Below are 22,699 nucleotides of genomic sequence, written 5' to 3'. Positions count from 1 at the left end.
GTAATTTACCTAATCGTTGTAGTCATTAGGTAGGTCTTATGAAAACGGAGTAATAATCATGGTAATTATAGTAGGTACCAAATAATTTAACAATATTAATGAAAAACACAATATATATATATATATATATATATATATATATATATATATATATATATATATAACTTTTTTTCACTATTGGGTTGCAGCAATTGATAAGTGAACTCTTTATTACTATTCTCAAGCTTTCGAGTAACTTAAACTCATCGTCAGGGGTACTAGAAAATACAAATTACAAATTTTTGATAATAGAATATAATATAAATGTAAATGTACAAATTTTCGTCTAATCTTCAACCTCAGATTCGTCACTGTTGCTACCGCTATCATCAAAGTGAATTATGATTGGTTCAATATTGTGTTCAATACGGTTGTCTACGTCCCACATTTTTTGCTCCTCTTTTAAAACATGCTGCATGCATTTCTTCCAGTCTTCTGCAGAAACAATTCGAATAGCTTCTTGTAGGTGATGTTGCACGTCCACTAATTTGAATGTTCTGTTTTATCGTGCCACGTATCCTTTTACTTGTGCCCAGATTAATTCTATTGGGTTTAATTCGCAGTGGTATGGTGGTAACCTTAAAACTGTAATTCCACGACTTAACGCCATTTCATCCACTGCGAATTTTTTATATTTGTCTGTGTGTAATTTTGTTAGCTGAAGTAGTTCTGCCTTTAAACTATCATTGTTATATTGGATGTTCTTATTAATTAACCATTCTTGAATTGCTGCTTTTTTCCATGATTGTTTCGGTAATGGTTCTAAATGTCGACTATGGTATGGGGCATTGTCCATGACGATGACAGACCCAGGTTCCACAAGTTGAATGATGCCTTCAAACCATTTTTCAAACACCTCCGCATTTATCTCTTCATGATAGTCGCCTATTTTCTTAGATTTAATAATTAATTCACCATTTGGTAAAAATCCACTGTCGCTTCCTATATGCGTAACTATCAGACGACTACCTTTTCCAGATGGCTGTTTTAACCCAACTGACAAACTTTCAATAAAGGCTTGTCGTGCACTTGTTATAATACCATCCTGCCATACTTTTTTGACCGTATGTCCTTGGTTAACCCATGTCTCGTCCATGAAGAACAATTTTTTTTTTGAGCTTCCGAAATTCTTCAATTTTTCTTAGATAGTTTCTTCTCCATGCTATTATTTCTTGACGTTCAATGAGAATGCTTTTCCTGTCAACTTTTCCGTACGTAAATTTCATTTCGTGTACAAGTTTCCTAAAAGTTTCTTTACCCATTTTTGGGACCAATTCATGATCGCTAAGTGCCTCCAGAACTGTTTGTAGTGTGGGCAGCTCATTTCTGAAAAAGAAACTGTGAATAGTTCTGCGTATACTGGTTTTGGCTTCTTCATCAACTGTGATTTTTTTTCGTCCGCTACTAGTTTTTGGCGTTTGTACGTCCCCATGAATTTCTGCTTCTCTTAGTATTTTGTTAATCGATGATTTTGGTACACCGGTATAATCAGAGCACATATCAACTAATTTATCTTTTGTAATTGTGGAACTTAATGATGTAGAAATGCCCAGTTGGTTATTCGGAGGTATACACGTAGAATTACAGCACATATGCACAAAGTCATCTTTTGGTGGCTGATGATCTCTTTCAAGACAGTGAAATACTCGCAGTACAATTTGTTTTTCTCTTACTGACCGAGACTCCGACCGTTTTACCTTTTTCGACGTGGAAGGCCCGACCATGTCTCCCATTTTTTGAGTAGTTTGAGAACGGTGTAGAAATATAATTATGTAACGCTTAAACACTTATTAGCACTATCATTCTCACCAATTGTTATCACATCACGTTGATTGCTGACTAACTTAACTGTAAAACGTACAATTCACGCTGTATAATTCACAAACCAATGATACGCTCATGTCTGCAAGTACATTAGTGAGGACTGCAACGATGAGATGGAAGTTACGGTAAAGTGACGAAGACAGAAATATCGTTGCGTACAGCGTTGCCACTAGTTGTAATAAATATCTAACACTATACAGAAAATAATGAATTTTAACTGATCAGTAATCAGGAAATGTATAAGTATTACTCATTACAAGCTCATTACTGATTTTTGTCATAAATAATACCTTTTAATCGTACTAGTATTGTGTATTATCTATAATTTGCCACAACCTACAACTCTACTGCTTACTATATTTTGATTCCGCTATAAACTGGTAACGTAAAATTTAGATATGACAACGCACTTTACTCTCAATCATTATTGGTTTCACTATATGTATAATGCCATAATAGTAGGTACTAAATTCTCAGAAATATTAATTGATGGATGTAGCCGTTACTACGTGGTAGGAGATCATAATGAAAAGAGAAATGAAAATTTCTATCACTTTTATTTGTAACTAACAATGATTCATTAAATACAGCAGCGGAGAAGGCGGCAATGAAGGCACGAGTGATCTGGCTAAAAGAAGAGTGCAGGACACTGTTCTCAAAAAGGAATATCCTGCAACATTATGACCAAGTTAGGTCTACAATTAGTGATTTCATATATCGGAAGTACCAAACTCAACTCAAGAAACTTAGGGCACTAACACAGAAACATCAACATATTATACACAGCGAATCAGTCGAACCGGATATCCAGTTCAGCGAAAGAATCATCAACTGGAACAAAGTAGAATTTAACAAAGAGGAAATTTCAACAATGTCCAAGGGGTCGAAATATACACCAGCAATAATTGATAAAAATAGTTTGGATACGTTGATTTCAGATACAGCTATTGTATTGAAACAGACATATAATAGAGATATAGGGGATACAAGATAAATGCAGTGATTCAGAATCATCCATTCTCTTTATCACACAGTAGAGAAACTGGCATAATAAAAACTATACAACAAAAAATAAGAAATAATGATCTTGTATTCACGAAAGCTGATAAATCGAATGCCATAGTTATCCTTCAACGAGAAGCATATGTTCAGAAAATTGAGTCAGTCATTCGAGATGAAAACCTTACTGTCATCAAGAAAGACCCGACGAAAAATAGTCAAAATGAACTGAAAAATTTCCTCTTAGATACTAAAATCATTTTCATGGAATCAGGGAAACGGAAAATCACCAACATGAACCCCTCTTGCCCTAAACCCTAGACCGGCAGTTTCGTATATAAATAGTCCGGTAAGAGAACTGGGAATTCGTCTTAACAAGTTGTTCAAAAATATTACCAATTTCGTCTCACCTCACAGCATTAAAAATTCACCGACTTTAGTAGAAAACATAAGGAACCAAACCACGCCACATAATTCAATTTCAGTTTCATTCGATGTAAAGAGTATGTTCTCCAACATACCGTACAACGAGTGTAAGCCCCTCATTTTGGACATATTAGATCAAGCCATATCACTTCCTTTGAAGTTTCAACAGTTTTCGATGTGTGCCTGAATCAGAGCTACCTACAGTTCAACAACAAATTCTATAAACAGGATTCAGGTTTCCCAATGGGCTCATACCTTAGTCCACTTTTAGCAGACATATTTATGAACATCTTGGAAACCACTATAGTAAACTCCGACATGGGTAAAAAACATATTTATTTTTGGTACAGATATGTAGATGATATTCTTGCCTGTTTCAGAGGTACTACACGACATCTGAACCAATTTATGACATTTATGAACAATCTCAATAGCAACATTCAGTTCACACTCGAAACAGAGATTGAGAAACAGATAAATTTCTTAGACTTGGCCATTACACACAATCAGAATAAATTCGAGTTCAATGTTTTCAGAAAACCTAGCTATACAGACATCACCATCCCAAGCGATTCTTTCCATCCGGAGTCAGTCATAAATTAGCAGCCTACAATTCAATGTTGCACAGAGCATTCGTACTGCCTTTGTCTGCAGACAATCTAGCTAGGGAAATTGATACAATTACACAGATAAGGTCATAATAATAGTTTCAACGCAGATACGATCCAGAAGTTGGTCAGGAAACAAAACCGGAAATTCACTTACAGATTAATATATCCTCAGGTCAAACAACCAGAAATCAAGAAATGGGTAACGCTAACATATTTTGGAAAAAGAACAGAAATAATCGCAGCTTTCTTCAGAAAAAAACAATGTGGAAGTAGCATTCAGACCACATGCCAGGTTATCTCATTTCCTTTTCAAAGCCAAAGATAAGGTCGTCAAGTTGGAAAAATCTGGAGTGTATAAGCTTAAGTGTCCGGAGAGTAATTATTTATTTAGAATCCTTGGAAATTCACAAGCATAAACATTGCGGGTGCAACCTGTTAAATGACCAAATCGATTTAATTTACTCTCCGGTTTTTAATTTGGCACATACGCGTTGTGAACTGTAAATTCAGGTACTCAATCAAATACCTGAATGGTATATATTGGCGAATGTAATGAATCATTGTTAGTTTATTGTATGAGTTTGAGAATGTCCATATAGAACAAAACTGCAGTAATGTTAGTTACAAATAAAAGTGGCAAAAAACATAGAAATTTTCATTTATCTTTTCATTTTGTCAGAAATATTATTGCATTGAAACAAAAACATTGTTGTTGAGGTTGTAATTGTATACAGTTTGAAAAAACAAATGGAAAAAATTCATTATTTCGGTTGCGGTACACATTTTAAGAAAACCCCGAAACACGTCAAATTTGAATTATAATTTGACATACTTCAACGGAAAAATACTACCACTACCTTTAACCCCCGTCGAATGACAGGTGCAACCCCTAATTTTTCAAATGGGAAGTATAGGCTTGTGATATATCGTTTGAAAGCTCCCTTCATTCTCTATTCAAAAATGCTATCGCTTTCAAGTTTATTGCAACAATTAAGATAAAATAAATTAAAATATTGTGTTAGGAATCACACGTTAAAAGGTAAGACCTCGTTAATTCTTAGCTTGCACGAGTTTAGACATCTGAGGGTTGTTGTTCGTAGGGGTGCGACAGCTGGTTAACGGAAAAAACAGATTTTGAACAGATTTTTTTTAAACAGGTTGCCGAAATTCGATAAAATACACCCAAAACTTATTGCAAAATACTCAAAACTCATTTCATGTTGAGGTATTGATAATAAGAAAGTAAGCAAAAACCATAGCAATGTTTTTTAGATGGTATCCTTTGAAAAACTGTAAATAATTTCCGTAGCAACGTTAGTTTGAAACGTCTTGTCGACTTGTTTTGTGTGTTACAACACTAGTTGTTAGTATTTTAAACCCAGTTTAAAGTTCGTTAACTTCAAGTCTGACAAATGGTTAGATTAACGAAAATGCATAAAATAATAGTTTTACAAATGATTGGTTACGGAGATAAAACCGGAACACAATAGGAAGTAGCTCGCCTATTTCATGAGGAATTTACTAATTTACCGCCCATATCTCCAGGAACAATAAACAAAATAGTAAAGCAGCTTCGCGAGCTTGGTCATGTCAGCAGATAAAAAAAGCAGCTGATGAGTGATGAACTCAAATTAGATGTTATGCTTGAGTTTGAGGAAAACCCACATACATCGAGTTGACAGGCATCCACTACATTCAATGTAAGCCATACATCGATAGTAAACATATTAAAAGAAAATAAAATGCACCCCTATGAAATGATACCTAATCAGGACCTCATGGAAGACGATTTCGATAGAAAAACTTATTTTTGTGAGCAAATGATGGACATGTTGGATAACAATATCAACCAATTAGAAGACGTTATGTTTTCTGATGAATATATTTTGTCATGCTAATCGGCAAAATTGTCACTACTGATCAACGGAAAATCATCGCTGGATGAGAGAAAAAAATACGCAATACCCTCAAAAGAATAATGTTTGGGCAGGGATTGTAGGAGACCCTTTTTCATTGAGGGCAACTTGAATGGCGATAGTTATTTGGCACTACTTCAAAATGATGTTATTCCAAGTTTAGCAAATTTATATCCTGATCCAGGAAACCCTCAAGTTCCACTTCATACGATATGGTTTCAGCAGGATGGATCACCACCACATTACCAAGTTAATGTCTGGCAATACCTCGATACAACATTTCCCAAAGTGTATATAGGGAAGCGAGGATCGATTGAATGGCCAGCGCGATCACCTGATCTGTCATCATTAGATTTCTTTTCATGGGGATATGTAAAGAGCAATGTGTACAAAACTAAACCTCCAGATTTGAATGACTTAAAAGAACCAATAACGCTTGCGATTAGGCCGGTCATGCCTGAAATAATGTTAGAAGACAGTTTTATTTGAGATTAGGATGTTGCCAAGACGTTCGCGGTAAACATTTTGAACATATACTTCGATAACATTCATAGTTCTTTTTCGTATTCTACAATTCATTCCATTTGGCTTTTACACACTGTATATTTTATCACCATTTTTCCTCATCTGTTTTGTATAATTTCCGTACGCCACTGCAAGAGAGATTGAGGCAAAAACGTCAGTCATTTTTGAGAATTCAGTGCCAATTATTTTGGAATTATAGTATAAATTTAATACGTAAATCATCAGATGTGTTAGATACATATAAATATGATACATGAAACAAAACTTTTGTTTGAACTAGAGATGTGATGTGAAGAAATCTGTTTAAAATATGTTTTTCCTTTAACCATAAACGTATCCATGAGGTTTCCATTTGAGATGAATATGAAAAGTTTTCTGTAACTAACTTCGGGATATACTTACAAAACTGAATAATTTAATTAATGGTGAATAAATATCTACACTGTACACTTCACTATTATTTTCAGCTGCAGATTTGAATATTGTCACTATATCACTTGAAGTTAAAACTGCGAGAGTACACGTAACTCCTAATTTCAGTAAATTCAACCAATTCCACGGAACATCCCTTTTTTTACTATCGAAGATATAAAACACTTCCAAACTTGAGAACGCCCATAGAAATAAACAAGGAATCCACACCAGCACAGTTTTTTCAAAGCATTTCGTTAATTCTGGATCGTTGGTGTCCCAGGTCAATGTTTCATTCTGAAACAAGAAAAATACTGAAACTCAAGCGGTTAAGAATTATTTTTATGTATACTATATAAATAATGCCAATACCGTGGGCTGCAGGTTTCATACCTGACATTTCGTCTGCTACTGCGGCAAACATTATGAAAGGTAATGCGGCAACGGTTGAAATGATCTACCTTGCTACAATGTCTAAAGTGAAAATGGTCCTGGTGCATTCGTATTTTTAATGAGACTGGGTATTGGATGACTGCTCGTGTTACTCTTATATCATTTGATTTCTATATATTTACATTGATATATGTCTACATTTATGCATACATTGAGGTTAGGTTAGTTTTGAGGTATTACTGTACTTGTATATTTTTTTTGCTCTTGGGAATAACCCTTACACACAAATAAATTAATAAAAGAGCAGTTGGTAGTCCAACATCTACTTCAATTATAAACACAAACGTACCAGAACCATTTTCTGTTGTGCGCAAGGGCCGCCGTAAACGCTCTAAGTTATGTACCGAATAGGTACATATTCCGGGATCTAGACCTGAACATTCACTACGTGGACGCATACATGAGGAAACACGCAAAGACCACGTTCTACAGAATTCGAGCGTACGACAACCCAGCGCTAAGCGATCCACACAATGCGCTAAACAGGGATGACCCCAGATTCTGAGAGAGGGACAAACACAAGATGCCAACGAAGCAGAACCAGAGACCATCCCCAAGAGTCGCTGTCAGGCAGCTCCGGTAAGTATGAAAATTTCTCAACCAGACTTCAAATTGACCTCCTTTTCAGATTCACTGAGAACCAACACTTGCTCGCGACTAAAGACACTCGTCTCCGGTTAGTTTTTGGGAACCCCATGCAATAATTCAGTTAGGAAAGTCATGATAAAACAATTCAACAGATCAGAAAGTAAAAGCACATACAGGCTGCCTTTTGACCAAAGAAAGTCAGATGTCAAGCTTGTTGAAGTGCCCATTAGTAAGTCGACGACCGCTCCGAAGGATCGGGGGTGGATGGACGACATGGGATGTTCTGCACACTGTAACCGTGTGGAGAAGATTTCAACTATGGGGCACAACCCTGGGGGGATGGGGGGCATTTTCTGTTTGCGCCTCACAGCAAGGCGCATCGCCTTTGATAAAATCTGTCGCAGTTGCAGACGAAACGTCAGGTATTAAAACCTGCAGCCCACAGCTAATGAACCCGGAAACATCGGACAATTTGCTAAACAAGATTAATGCTAGCGAATAATGACTAAATATGGTAGGACTTCATTTTACCAGAAGTCAAATCACACAATAAAATCAGATGATGAACAATGAACTCAAACATTTTTTTTAAATACACACCAGTAAACATTTAAAAAGGTGTTGGGTACTTTGGGGCACGTGGCAAATGTTTAAACAATAGTTGTAGTTGTGATTTATGAAGCCATAGATCAGGTAGTCAAAGAAGCCGCTTGTAATAAAATTAGGGGTAGCTCGAGTTGCCGGCGAATTATGAAATGAAATTGCACTCGTCATTTTATATAATAAAGCCGCGACCGCGGGGATGGCAAGTTAGTCTTGATTCAAACTTTGTTAAACTAACATCGAACCAGTGCGTAATGTAACAGTGAAGTCAGTACAGTTCCGGCCATCCTAACCTCAACTCCGGGTCTACGTTCAAAAATGAATATAATGTGCAACGAAAAATTGCAGTTCAATTTCGCTTTTCAACCGTCAATCACCGGAATTGTGTTTGAAAATAATACAGAGATACCGAAAATAATTTAGTGACAATACAGTTTTTCCTATCGATCTTTTAACGTCATTATGTACTTATTTTATCAATATATAATTCAATTGATGATTGATAACATCCAGGTAGCCATAAAATAGTCACACTCGTTTGGAAATAACTCCTCGTTTCCAGACAAGATCTGTTGTTCATGTCCCGGCGTTTCGACTCATCCTTCCATCATATTACTCCGGTACACGCTCCCGTACAGTTGAGAAGGTGTAAGAAGCTTGCTGGTGATAACAGATGCTTGTATACTCGTAGTTGCCAACTAATACGTTGTGCCTCGTTCCCATCCTTGTAGTACCGAGACATAACGAATATTGACAGGTACGACACAAGGACCCAGACATGACACGTGCTATACAGGCTGATTCACGGTGGATGGCACATTAGACGTTTCTGGTGAACCAGACAACGGATCACTTTGAAAATTTAATGGAGGGCATATTCGGACATTCTCTAGCCAACTAAAATATTTTCGACAATGCGGTGTTGCCGCTTCTATTAGAAAGCAGTAGCAACTTTGATTTTTCAAATGGAATACTCTGTATATAATATTATTTTTGGAATCTCCAACAATTGCCCGACAACTTTTCTTGATATTTCCCTATACCTATCTGTTACCGTTTTCGAAATAAAAATTAATTTCAATTTTTTTCTTCGAAAATCATGACTTCTAAAAATGCCGATATCTTTTAATTAAGAAGTACTATGATATCGAAATTTGGTTTGGAGTTAGGTGATACTTGGACACTTCCCACACGTCAGCCTAATCTCCGTTACTTCAATACAGGGTGGTAAAAAAATACAGTTTTTTCGTTTGCTTGAAAAAGTTGCTGAAATTTGATCATTTTAAATGGAACACCCTGTATATTATTGAAAATTCGGAAAGCTGCTGAAATTTGCTTTCTTTCTATGTATATCATACCTATACCTAACTAGTCAAGTTTCGGACTTATGAACATTTATTTGTGAAAATGTCCCCTCAGAATGGTATTTCCATTCGGTATTTGGTAAGCAGGCCATGATTACTATTTGACAGTAGCGTTGTGACATTCTCCTAATAATATCGACATTTTCGTCACTTCAGAAGTTGCAAATACCTTCAAAAAGATGGAACAAAACTATACAAACGAAGTTCTTATGAATTTGTTTATTATTTTTGGACAGTGTGACAAAATTATCAGCAGAACATGTAGAAAGTTCAATGAAATGTATCCGAATCTACCGCCAATGAACCTCAAGAAATTTATACGAATTCAGAACAATTTCAATGCATTTGGATCTACTTTAAAAGCACCAAGAAACTTGCCTCGACCCGTAACTTTCGAAGACAACCAGATTAATGTCTTAGCATATTTTCACACATTTCCCGAGTCATCGATAAGAAGTACTGAAGAAGATTTGGGTATAAAATATTCATCGGTTCAAAGAATCTTGCGAAGACATAAAATGCATGATTATAAATTCACCAAAATTCAAGCAATGAAGCCTCAAGATCCTCAACAGAGAGTAGAATTTTGTGAAATGTTGTTGACACGCATTCAAGAAGATCCACTTTTTTTAAATAAAATTATTTGGACTGATGAATCGAAATTTTCGAGAGAAGGGATTTTCAATAGAAAAAATCGTCATTATTGATCCAGTGAAAATCCTCACGTCACAAAAGAAGCCGGATTTCAAGAAAAATTTAGTTTTAATGTCTTCTGCATGTTGATGGACAACAAATTGAGGTACGTGATATACGAGGAGTCATTAACATCCAGAAGCTACCTGAATATTTTGGAGAATACTGTAGACAGTTTCGTGGATAATCTGCCACTCGAAGATTATCGAAACTGTTGGTACCAACTAGACGGAGCTCCTGCACATTGCACAAGAGAAGTGAGCGCAGAACTGAATAGACTATTTGACGATCAGTGGATGAGGCGCTTGGGACCATGGAATTGGCCAGCGAGATCACGCGATCTTAATCCATTAGATTTTTATTTGTGGGGAATGTTTAAAGAAAAAGTTTACAAAATACCCGTGAGTTCGAGAGATGAATTGTTAGAAAGGATTGCCCAAACATTTGAAGATTTGGATCCCAATGAAATCAGATCTGCCACCACGAAAGCAGTCAACACCCGCATTTTAAAGTACTTGGAAGTGAACGGCCAGAGATTCGAACATATTTTGAAATATTCCACATGATTGTTTTACTTTTTTATAATTATTCATATCAATATTTCCAATTTCAAGTTTCTTGGTGCTTTTTTAAAGTTTATCCAAACATATTGAAATTGTTCTGAATTCGTATAAATTTCTTGAGGTTCATTGGCGGTAGATTCGGATACATTTCATTGAACTTTCTACATGTTCTGCTGATAATTTTGTCACACTGTCCAAAAATAATAAACAAATTCATAAGAACTTCGTTTGAATAGTTTTGTTCCATCTTTTTGAAGGTATTTGCAACTTCTGAAGTGACGAAAATGTCGATATTATTAGGAGAATGTCACAACGCTACAGTCAAATAGTAATCATGGCCTGCTTACCAAATACCGAATGGAAATACCATTCTGAAGGGACATTTTCACAAATAAATGTTCATAAGTCCGAAACTTGACTAGTTAGGTATAGGTATGATATATATAAAAAGAAAGAAAATTTCAGCAGCTTTCCGAATTTTCAATAATATACAGGGTGTTCCATTTAAAATAATCAAATTTCAGCAACTTTTTCAAGCAAACGAAAAAACTGTATTTTTTTACCACCCTGTATTGAAGTAACGGAGATTAGGCTGACGTGTGGGAAGTGTCCAAGTATCACCTAACTCCAAACCAAATTTCGATATCATAGTACTTCTTAACTAAAAGATATCGGCATTTTTAGAAGTCATGATTTTCGAAGAAAAAAATTGAAATTAATTTTTATTTCGAAAACGGTAACAGATAGGTATAGGGAAATATCAATAAAAGTTGTCGGGCAATTGTTGGAGATTCCAAAAATAATATTATATACAGAGTGTTCCATTTGAAAAATCAAAGTTGCTACTGCTTTCTAATAGAAGCGGCAACACCGCATTGTCGAAAATATTTTAGTTGGCTAGAGAATGTCCGAATATGCCCTCCATTAAATTTTCGAAGTGATCCGTTGTCTGGTTCACCAGAAACGTCTAATGTGCCATCCACCGTGAATCAGCCTGTATGTAATGATAATTTGAGTCGTAGTCTCCTCGGGCACTGCGACCGTTACCACATCGCCTTTTGTGATGTCTACCTCAGTAATTGACAAAACGTCAGGTATAAAAACCTGCAGACCACGGCCGAAAAAACCGGAAAACAGCTTCCACATAGTTAGTACTTATTATGTTTAGTCCTCAGGTTTTTGTTGCATAAACCTCTTTTCAATTTGACTCTAGAATCGTAGGTATGTTGTGACCATAATCTTAAGATACATGCATGAATTGAAAAAATTGACGAATACATTTTCGAGAACCCTAGTCTGGCATGTTGTCTGACAAAACCCAACTCTGGAAGGTGACCTTTTCATTGTGATTATAAAAAGAAAACCTGAACTGAAATTCAAATAACATTTTTGTTGCAAAATTTTTAGATTTTTCTGTCTTGTTACCTATATTTTTCGTCATGGCTGAAAATGGAATTTTAGGCAACCTCAATAAAATAACCGGAATAATATTGAAAATCATGAAAATAGCTGAGCAATTGTTAAAGAAACACTTACCCAAAAAGTAGATCCACAAAAACTGTCCATGGTCGAATGGCTAATGAAATTACTTGAATTAGCCATTTTCCAGTTCATCGCAAAAGTCTGGAAAAAACAGAACAATCTGAAATATAGCAAAACTCGTCTAGCAATTAAAATGATCGATATTTCATAAGATCTCGTGCTTGTGCTCTCAATCGATTTACATCCGAAGAACAGGTGTACCACTGAAAATTTGAATTTTTCTAGTTCCTTTTTTTATTGTAGTGCCAGTATTTAACCTTCTCCTATACTGATAGTAACGCCATGGACGCCATGTTTTTTTTCCTTTAATGCTGCACACGCTCTGTATTTCATGTTTTTTCCACCAACACCCTGTATACCCACTAACTAAAGAAAACTAAAGAAAAGTCAAAGTATTTTCCCAGGATTTGGCTAAGGTATGTTGATGATATTTTCGCGGTATTCGATACCAAAAAATCGAATATCGAGGACTTTATTTCCTTTTTAAATAATAGATGTCCATCAATAAAATTCACGTATGAATTAGAAAATAAGGGACAACTACCATTTCTTGACGTTTTGGTAATTAGGAGCACAAATGGAGGGTTAGAATACGATATATTTAGAAAAGAAACAAGCACGTACAGGTATATTCCTGACAGTTCACATCACTGTGGACAGCACAAACGTGCTGGGTTGAATTTTTTGGTGCATCGTCCTTTGACTTTTCCTCTAACACATGATAGGTTCACAAAAGAAAAACGTACAATACAGGAAATAGCAGCCACTAACGGTTTCCCGAGAGGTATTGTAGATGACATAATTAGGAAAAAGAAGTTTAGGTTAAGAATGAACGAAATCTCGACTTTCAGAAAGAACAAAAACCAAGATAAATACATCTCAGTTCCATACCATCAATATACGAAGAACTTTGGGAAGATTTTCAAGGAACTAAGTATGAAGGTGGTTTTTAAAACAAGTCATACACTGCAGAGCCTTTTGGGAAGTCCAAAAGACAAAGTCGAGAATTCGGAAAAGTCTGGAATTTACGAAATCGAATGTAAGGACTGCGATGCAAAATAATGATAATGATAATAATGATAACGGACCAATACCAAATAGCATACTATATAGCTTGTTGAAATAATATTGTTGGGTTTACTGGTTACTACAAAAAGACACATTATAAATATATTTAGATAGGCAATATTGTGAAACTAATTTTATATAGCTGAAAATTGTTCTATATATAGCTGTAACATTTAAACATACATAAGGACATATTGTAAAATAATAGAAAGGCCAATTGTAAAATTAATTTAGGGTGGTACACTTGTATGGGTGGTATTACTGATTACCTACCTGTATGATGTACCTGATTAGTATAAGTAGCTTTAGTTTTGAGTAGTTATTAGTTTTATCTTCCTCTTGAAGACGATCACTTGGTGATCGAAACACATGTCGAGGTGTAAAAATAACGATTTGGTGTTGGGAAAAAACTCCAGTAATATTCATTACTACACCAAAGGTTCCAAACAGTACATCTTAAGTACTCAATCAGAGTGGTAAAAGTGCTTCGACAATTGGTTCAAACGCATGCAAAAGTGTATAGATCTTCATGGGGAATATTTTGAAAAACAATAAAGTGATTTTTGATAATTAATATTTGTTTTTGTTCTCTAATATCGAAATATAAAAGGCAACCTCGTATTATTAAGGTCCAGCAAAGAGACAGAAGACTTAGTTTACTGGGGATCGAGTTGAATTGCCTTAGGAAATTTGTTGTGTGTTTTTATGCCGCTAAAGCCGCTAGGAATATATGAGGAAATCAAATGTTAAATCAAATATAGATTACCTTTCAAAGAATCAAGAAAAAATTGTTTTCGAATATCACCCAGCATTGGAAAAAAAAAGGTTTTAGATAAATCATTACTTGATAATGAAAAAACTCTCCAACGGAGCTTCAATTGAAAATGTCGGTTGACCTGAACAGTTTTTTGACATTATTTTTGAAATTCGGAACTGCTTGGTACATATCTATACAATCTTAAATGGGTGGCCGATAATTGGCAAAAGTGCATTACAAACTATTCAACTATTATATTGAGAGATTTCTACTTGACAATTTACAAGACCATAACACGTTTCACTATACAAAAACTTCTTCAGTCGTGTTCAATCTTATATTCTCCAAAATTACTTTTACACGCAACATTTCTGATCGGTACTCTGTATTTTGGAGAAAATGTTGAAAAATGTTGCTTAAAATGTTGAAAAATGTTTGTTTGAAGGTGGTTGACAATGTTTCATGATGAATTTCTCTAGTTTGGACTTCCATTGTCTAATATATAAAATGATTTGAAATCCCTGAAACAACTAAAAAAAGAAGAATTAAAAATGAATAGCTGAAAATAACAATTATATTAAACAAAAATAATAAATAATAGTGAAATAAAATACAAGTAAAAATAGAACGATTGAACAAAAATTAAAGAAACATTAATGAAAATAAAAATAAAAATTTAAGAGATTCCAAGCCACGTTAGTTTACGACGTATCGATTGTTAGTATCTACAATCGTCTTCGGGTGATGACTGGACTGATTCTTCCGAGAGATGACTATTTATGGGTCGTTCGAGTGTTTTCACTTATCCCCGCTTTCCATTTTTTCGGTTTCACTGGTTCAGTGGGAAATGACCGTTTGGCGGGAGTTGGCCATTTTTCGCTTGATGATGGGTTTCCATATGTTGCGTATCTCTACGCTAGCTTGGCTGAATACGTTGTTGGACAGAATGTATGCGGCTTCTTTGAAATTTCTTCTAAACCAATGGTCCTCTCTGTGCAAGATCTCAGCTTGGGACCACTCGATGTTGTGTTGATGGGTCCAAACATGGTCTGCTATTCCTGATTTGCTGGTTTCCTCTCGCTGTGTGTGTTTCTTGTGCTCGGCAATGCAAACATTCAATGGCCTCTTAGTTTCACCAATATTTCATTTCAGGTTATTTTTTCTTAATATAATTATGTTCAGCTATTCATTTTCAATTCTTTTTTTTTAGTTGTTTCAGGGATTTCAAATCATTTGATATATTAGACAGTGGAAGTCCGAACTAGGGAAATTCATCTTGAAAAATGTTGCTTGAAATTTTTGATAACTTCACTCCTAATGGTAGTTCGATGTGACACACACCGTTTAAGTAATAAAAGAAATCCATAGTGTCAAAAACTATTCAATAAATGTTTTCATACCTGCGACCAAATCACTCACTATCTCACACGACTTTACATTGGCGTCGATTCCACTTGAGTGAATGACATCACAAGCTCGTCCACAGAGATGTTACTCGCAAACTCATTTGTTTACTTAGCGCTCTACAATTAGTACCGTTTCAACAAAAGATACCGGCTAGAATTGTATCGCACTGCCTTCTGTTAGGTTAATTTTGATATTTGCGATGATAATTGAGCTTCGACGATGTTCAAAATCATACATTTCATTCGATTGAGACATACGTTGTTATATTGCGCAACGTGTGTTATGGAAGGGATGTGGAACAATTATTAGGTTGTTCCAAAAGTTTACCGAATACTTATTCAAATTGATCAAAATGATCGTCATTTGAATCAGCGAACTTTTCCCAACGTAACAAAAGTTGAATGATTTTTGATTCCGTCTGCATAAAAATTGAATGCTCGTGATTCGATGAAGTCTTTTTTGGCGGGTTTTCATCTTTGGGAAGTGCCTGGGTGGCTCATCGATGTCCTACCACTGTCATGACAATTTCTGTCGCGCGTTGAAGTCGTGGGGCGTTCACTTTTCAAGCTTTTTGGCATTTCCAATACGATTCAAGCTATCAAAAATCGCATAGGAGATATCGCCCAGTTCTTCCGCCATCCCACGTACCGTTTGCGACGGGTCAGTGATGGGTAGGACTCTTGCCCTAAACTTTATATTGGCCAAACGGGGAGAACTGTTTCTCAAAGAAAAAAAGTACAGAATACTTTCTTAAATGTGAAAACCAATTCCATATTTGTGAACCTTTTTATGAGGTCATGAGTTGAGCCACAACTACGAAATGTAAATTGTCCAGTGATTTTAGGTCGATTTAGGCCTGTATTTCGGAAAATTGACATACCCAGCTGTAAATTTGTACAAACTTTGTATTTTGGCATCATAAAAGTATTCTCAAAATTCACATATGATTCGACGGCCGCAACTTCAAAAATTGGGGGTCAAAAAACCGACTTTTTGCACGTTTTTTGCCAATATCTTGTTTCCAGTGGGTTTTATGCTAATTGTAATTATCATCAATATTGTAGAGAATTAAATTCTCTACAAATTTTGTTTCAAAGATTTTTTCGTACGTTGAATCGTTTTTGACATAGAGGGCAGCGCGAGCGCAGATTAAATATTATTTGAAATCATCTGGTTGTCCCGATCGAGAACATCTCATTTAAGGTTTATAAATTATTACTCAACAAATAATTATAAATGATTTTCATTTTGTATTAACAAATACATTATATTTAAATATTTTTTTCATTAATGAACCGATCTATGAATTCAATAATGCAATTTATTCCTGTATTCCAAAAAGTCATCAAGGAATATAATTTACTTACATTTTAATTGTATTCTTTTTTATGGTAATGGCATTTTAGGTAAAAAATAATTTAGTAAATCTTGTTTGGACAAATATTCAAGTTCTAAAACACACATTTTGTTCCTTCACGCTTTAAGCGGCTGTGATACGACTTCTGCGCTCTTTAAAAAAGAAATAAAACGTTTTTAAGAACATTCGAGAAACTATCTAATTTGGATGAACTTGCCGCAGCATTTGAAGAGGAAAATTGCCCGGTTCAAAGATTATTTGATAGTGGATTGCAAACTTTATTAGCTGTTTATAATGCTCCAAAGTCTGTAAATACTATCGATCATTTTCGTTATGCACAATATGTCAAGCTAACAAAGCTCAATAAATCTGTGCAGTTATCAAATATCCCACCAATAAGTGAAGCAGCTCACCAACATTTTAATCGTGTTTATTATCAAGTTCAAACTTGGTTAGGGCATAATTTGGAACTCCAGGAATGGGGTTGGACAATGCGTAACGGATTGCTAGATAGAACCTATCATGACCATTTTACCACCTGCTTCAGATGAGTTACTCAATACCATATTCTGTGGTTGTGGTTCAAGATGTGGATGCAGGAAAGCGGGATTGCAATGCTCTTTAGCTTGTGGCTAGTGTAATGGGCAAGCTTGTCTCAATGCTGTACCATATGAGATCGATGTTAACGAAGATAGGTCCTTTCATCTAGAAATCATGGAAGAATCGGAAATGAATCTGGGTGAAGATGACAATGAAGATGATAACGCCCTTGAATTTTTACAGCTATGAGAAGGCGACGACGATGAAGAAGAAGAAAATTGAAATTGAAATTCATTATTGTTTTAATTATTTTATCTGTTTTTTCAATTTTGACATTCACAAATGCATCAAATAAGATTTTTTAATAAAAATATCATTTAAAATTTCATTTCTTTTCTATTTATTTTCATTTATTAAAGAATAATTACTATAGATTAGATTTAAATTATAATGTAATATATATTTCACCCTTCACAAATTCATAACTACACGGGCAGGTAACTGTTATTAAATAAATTGATTCTTAATTGAAAATAAATAATTAATGAGAAAAATATTCAAATATAATGTATTTGTTAGTGAAAAATGAAAATTATTCATGATTATTTACTAAGTATAAATTTATAAACCTTAAATGAGCTGATTTCGATCGAGACAACCAGTTGATTTCAAATAATATTTAATCTGCGCCCGCGCTGCCCTCTATCTCAGAAACGATTCAACGTATGAAAAAATGTTTGAAACAAAAGTTGTAGAGAATTTAATTCTATACAATATTGATAATCATTACAATTAGCATAAAACCCATTGGAAACGAGATATTGGCAAAAATCGTGCAAAAAGTCGGTGTTTTTGACTTTTGACCCCCAATTTTTGAAGTTGCGGTCGTCGAATCATATGTGAATTTTGAGAATACTTTTATGATGCCACAATACAATGTTTATACAAATTTACAGCTGGGTATGTCCACTTTCCTAGGCAAACCCCCTAAAATGACTGGAATAAAAGTGTTTATTTGAATACGTTATGGATTTTCATTAAGTATGTGCCAATTCAATCGCATAGTTTTATATGCGATAGTGTCATCAAAAGGGAAGGGTCCACGATAAAAAAATTATAAACTGTTGGTTTTCTATGAAACTCAGTACATATAGACCAGTCCCTTTGCTATCAGGGATATCAAAAATCATGGAGAAAGCCGTAAACCAGCATATCCTCAAATATCTGGAAGGCTTTAACATCTTGAGAGATCATCAATATGACTTTCGAAAACAAAGATCAACAAGTGACTTTCTATCGTATGTCACCCATATTTGGAATAACACAATCGAGGAACACGGAGAATCAAGTGATGTTGCTCTTAATATTTCTAAGGCCGTTGACAGTGTGTGGCATAAGGGTTTGCTGGCCAAACTTCGTTTCTTGTAAGTGGCCGTCGATGGATAACTCTCGAATACGTTTACCGCTGGTGTTTCCCAGGGATCCATATTATCTCCAACCCTCTTTTTATTGTATATCAATGACTTATTGGAAAAAACCAAGAATTCAATATATTGCTTTGCTGACGACAGCACACTTGTTTCGTCATTCCATTTGGATTCCAGGACATCGGCTACAGAGGCACATCTTCATCGGCAGCAGGAGGTTGAATATCTTAATGAGAATCTAGAAGTGATTTCGAATTGGGGTGAAACCAACCAGGTTCAGTCCAATGCCACAAAAACCCAAACATCGGTTTTCTCAAAAATGATAAATGTCTCTGAACCGGATATAATAATGTCAGGACAAATAATTCCGCTTTCTGCTTCGATAAGTTTGTTGAGGGGTTAAGATGGACACCAATATGTCTTGGCAAAATCATGTCGCTGGTATTTCTAAAGCTGCTTAGAATACTGTTTCAAACCAGAATACTTTATACACCTCAGCAACTTTTGATGCTTTATAAAGCTTAGATCAGACCTTCTCTGGAATATTGTTCCCATGTATGGAGCTCCGCCCCTAAACATACCCTGAAGCTGCTGGATTCCATCCAGAAAAGAGGCATCCGCCTGATTGGAGACGCGAACATCACTTGCAATTTTGATAGTCTGAAACATTGAGGAAAGTGGATACTTTCACGGGAAGTGTTCAAGTGACCAAGAGCGGTACATATCAGATTTAATCTCCAGCGATTCAAATCCAATGTGAATCGCTACTTTTGCACAGGCACCGCTCTTAGAGCTTCTTGAGGATTTTCCTGTAGTGCTTGTGTTTTGTTCTTGAAAAAAAATATTTGATGAAAGGTATAACATTATTGCTAATATTGCTAATGAATTATACAGTTATACTAACTACACTCGTTTTGTTAAGAAGACGTTAGTCATAAATATCAATATCAGTGGGACAAAAACAGTCTAGTTGAATGAACGATAATAATCATCAGAACTCAATGATTTTTATTTCTACGGAAACGTAAAAAATGTATCCCTCAACTTTTTAACTTGCTCATTCTTTTTCAAATGTGTGAAACTGAGAAAAACTGTCGAAGAAATTCCTGCGAACGGAAAGTTGGAACTTTCCCTGGCAAGGCGTTTGTTTCAAATCTGATGATTCATCACCGAGGAGGTGACATAAATTGTGTTATATCCACAACATATTTAAATTCAAAGAGAGCAAAACAGCATTGCCATTTATCAAAAAAGATAACATAAAGATTGTAATTTGCATGAAGTAAAAATATTTTGATCCACGTTGAGTAATTTATTCTTATTTTCACGACCTTACTTTTATCTTGAGCTTAGATACATTCTATTCAATCTTTTCAAAAATTATCTTAATGACGAAAAAACCAATGTTTGAAGGAAGATTTAAAGAAAAACTAATACAGAAGCGTAGTTATTTTCATCCGAATAAACGTTCCACAATTGTACACAGGGTGTTTAGTGAGCCAACATTTTAAGGGACTATTCTTAGGACTATTCTATAGATATTTTGTTCTTCGATAATTTTTAATAGGGCGGTTTGTTCCGAAGATACAGAGCGGAAAAGAATTTCGACAATAACAATTTATTACCAAAAATTACATATAATGTTTCTTAATCTACAAGAACTGTTGAAAATGACTACCGCCCGCTCAGATGTAAGCATCCAATCTTCTCCTCATCGACTCCCGAACTCTTCCAAAAATACCAGAATCAGTTACCAGACGTACTATTCAAATTGCAGCTGTTTGTTTGTGGTAATCGGAATGTTGTTAGATTTTTTTATTACTTGGTAGGTCTAGTGTATTACGCTTTTCTTTAACTTGTACAGTGTTAGTTTATTGTATAAGTTTGAAAATGTCCATATAGAACGAAACTGCAGAAACGTTAGTTAAAAATAAAAGTGGTAAAAAATACAGAAATTTTCATTTCTCTTTTCATTATGATTTTCTACCACGTAGTAACGGCTATATCCATCAATTTATCAAATGGAATAAGTTCATTATTTCGGTTACGGTACATATTTTAACAAAATTTCGAAACACGTCAAATTCAAATGATAATTTGACACACTTTAAGATAAAAATGTTACCCCTACCGTCAACCCCCGTCGAGTAACAGGTACAACCCCCAATTTTTTAAATGGGAAGAATAGGTTTGTGATATATCGTTTCAAAGTTCTCTTCATTCTCTTTTCAAAAATGTATCACTTTGGAATTTATTGCGACAATTAAGATAAAATAAACTAAATATACTCAAAACTCATTTCATGTTGAGGTATTGATAATAAGAAAGTAAGCAAGAATCGGAGCAATGTTTTTTTGTAGGTGGTATCCTTTAAAATACCTGCAAATAATATCCTGGCAACGTTAGTTTAAAACGCCTTGTTAACTTGTTTTGTATGTTACAACATCAGTTGTCAGTGTTTTAATTTAAGTTTGAAGTTCGTTAACTTGAAGTCTGACAAATGGTTAGATTAACGGAAATGCATAAAATAACAGTTTTACGAATGATTGGTTACGGAGATAAAACACAACAGGAAGTAGCTCACCTATTTCATGAGAAGTTTCCCAATTTACCGCATATATTTCAAGGAACAATAAGCAAAATAGAGAAGCAGTTTCGCGAGCTTGGTCATGTGGGGCAGATAAAGAAAAGCAATGAGTGATGAACTCAAATTAAATGCTTGAGTTTGAGGAAAACCCGCATACATCGAGTAGACAGGCATCCACTACATTCAATGTTAGCCATACATCGATAGTAAACAAAACACTTCATTGTGAGAACAGTTTTATAAAAACGCAACAGTAAATTGCTTTTTGAATAAGTTATATATGCTCTCACTGGTCAGCTTTACACTTTCTATTTTTTCTTTATTCAGCAAGAGTATATTGCATTGTACCAAATATAACCTTCAATCAGACATTGTTTGTCAGAAAATATGATATAATCTTTTTCATTACCGCTTCAAAAACATTCCAGATCACTGGTAGAATTGAAATAAGGCTGAAATCCATCGAGATTTCTTTTACTTTTATGAAAAACTGGCGCACATGCTTCAGTTCATTTGGATTATGAAGTATCAATACAACAGGGAATGTTCCTCCTAACGAAAATCAAGTAGTTTTCATAAAACAGGTCTGAAATAACGCATTTTAAACTTATCATTTCAACTTTTTTCTTTAAAAAAATATTTAAATACTTAAAAAAGAGGAATGAAATGATGAATTCAACATTTAAAGGGATTCGTTTCTATTTCATCATTTGGCAACATCGGTTATAGCTAATAAAGGACAATGAATCTGTTACCTGTATGAGACAAACATATTTCAGAGGCGTGCTGTTCTGTTTCCGTAGATTTCGAGTTCCGAGACATTCTGTAACATAATATGTCATTTTGTGCACCTAACCTATCTTCCTCTATATAAATAAATAACAAAACAACTGTTGTTTATGTGGCTTGTGGAGGTGGTATTGAACTATAATTTATATTTTGTCTTAATTGTTGTTTTATAAAGATAATTTTCCTTTTTTAAAGTAGAATATCTAGGTA

At 34.8% G+C, this 22,699-nt stretch overlaps 1 protein-coding gene across 1 annotated transcript in view; it reads right to left on the bottom strand.

Annotated features, from left to right (window-relative positions):
- LOC141484845 (multidrug resistance-associated protein 1-like) overlaps nucleotides 1–15,960 on the bottom strand; it is a 66,895-nt gene extending 50,935 nt beyond the window's left edge. Inside the window, exons 1-3 of the mRNA XM_074180370.1 lie at nucleotides 15,783–15,960; nucleotides 12,552–12,638; nucleotides 6,743–7,048 (exon numbers count right to left, since the gene is read on the bottom strand). Coding sequence (XP_074036471.1) covers nucleotides 6,743–7,048; nucleotides 12,552–12,629 — 384 coding nt within the window. The 5' untranslated portion in view covers nucleotides 12,630–12,638; nucleotides 15,783–15,960. The remainder of the gene's footprint in view (nucleotides 1–6,742; nucleotides 7,049–12,551; nucleotides 12,639–15,782) is intronic.
- Nucleotides 15,961–22,699: the final 6,739 nt, after the last annotated feature.

The sequence above is a fragment of the Leptinotarsa decemlineata genome, unplaced genomic scaffold (assembly GCF_025532065.1).
Source record: "Leptinotarsa decemlineata unplaced genomic scaffold, Ldec_3_MD MMD2_tig00026294_RagTag_RagTag, whole genome shotgun sequence".
NCBI lineage: Eukaryota > Metazoa > Arthropoda > Insecta > Coleoptera > Chrysomelidae > Leptinotarsa > Leptinotarsa decemlineata.
Note: the sequence above shows the minus strand (reverse complement) of the source record. Positions and strands in the feature narration are given on the sequence as shown.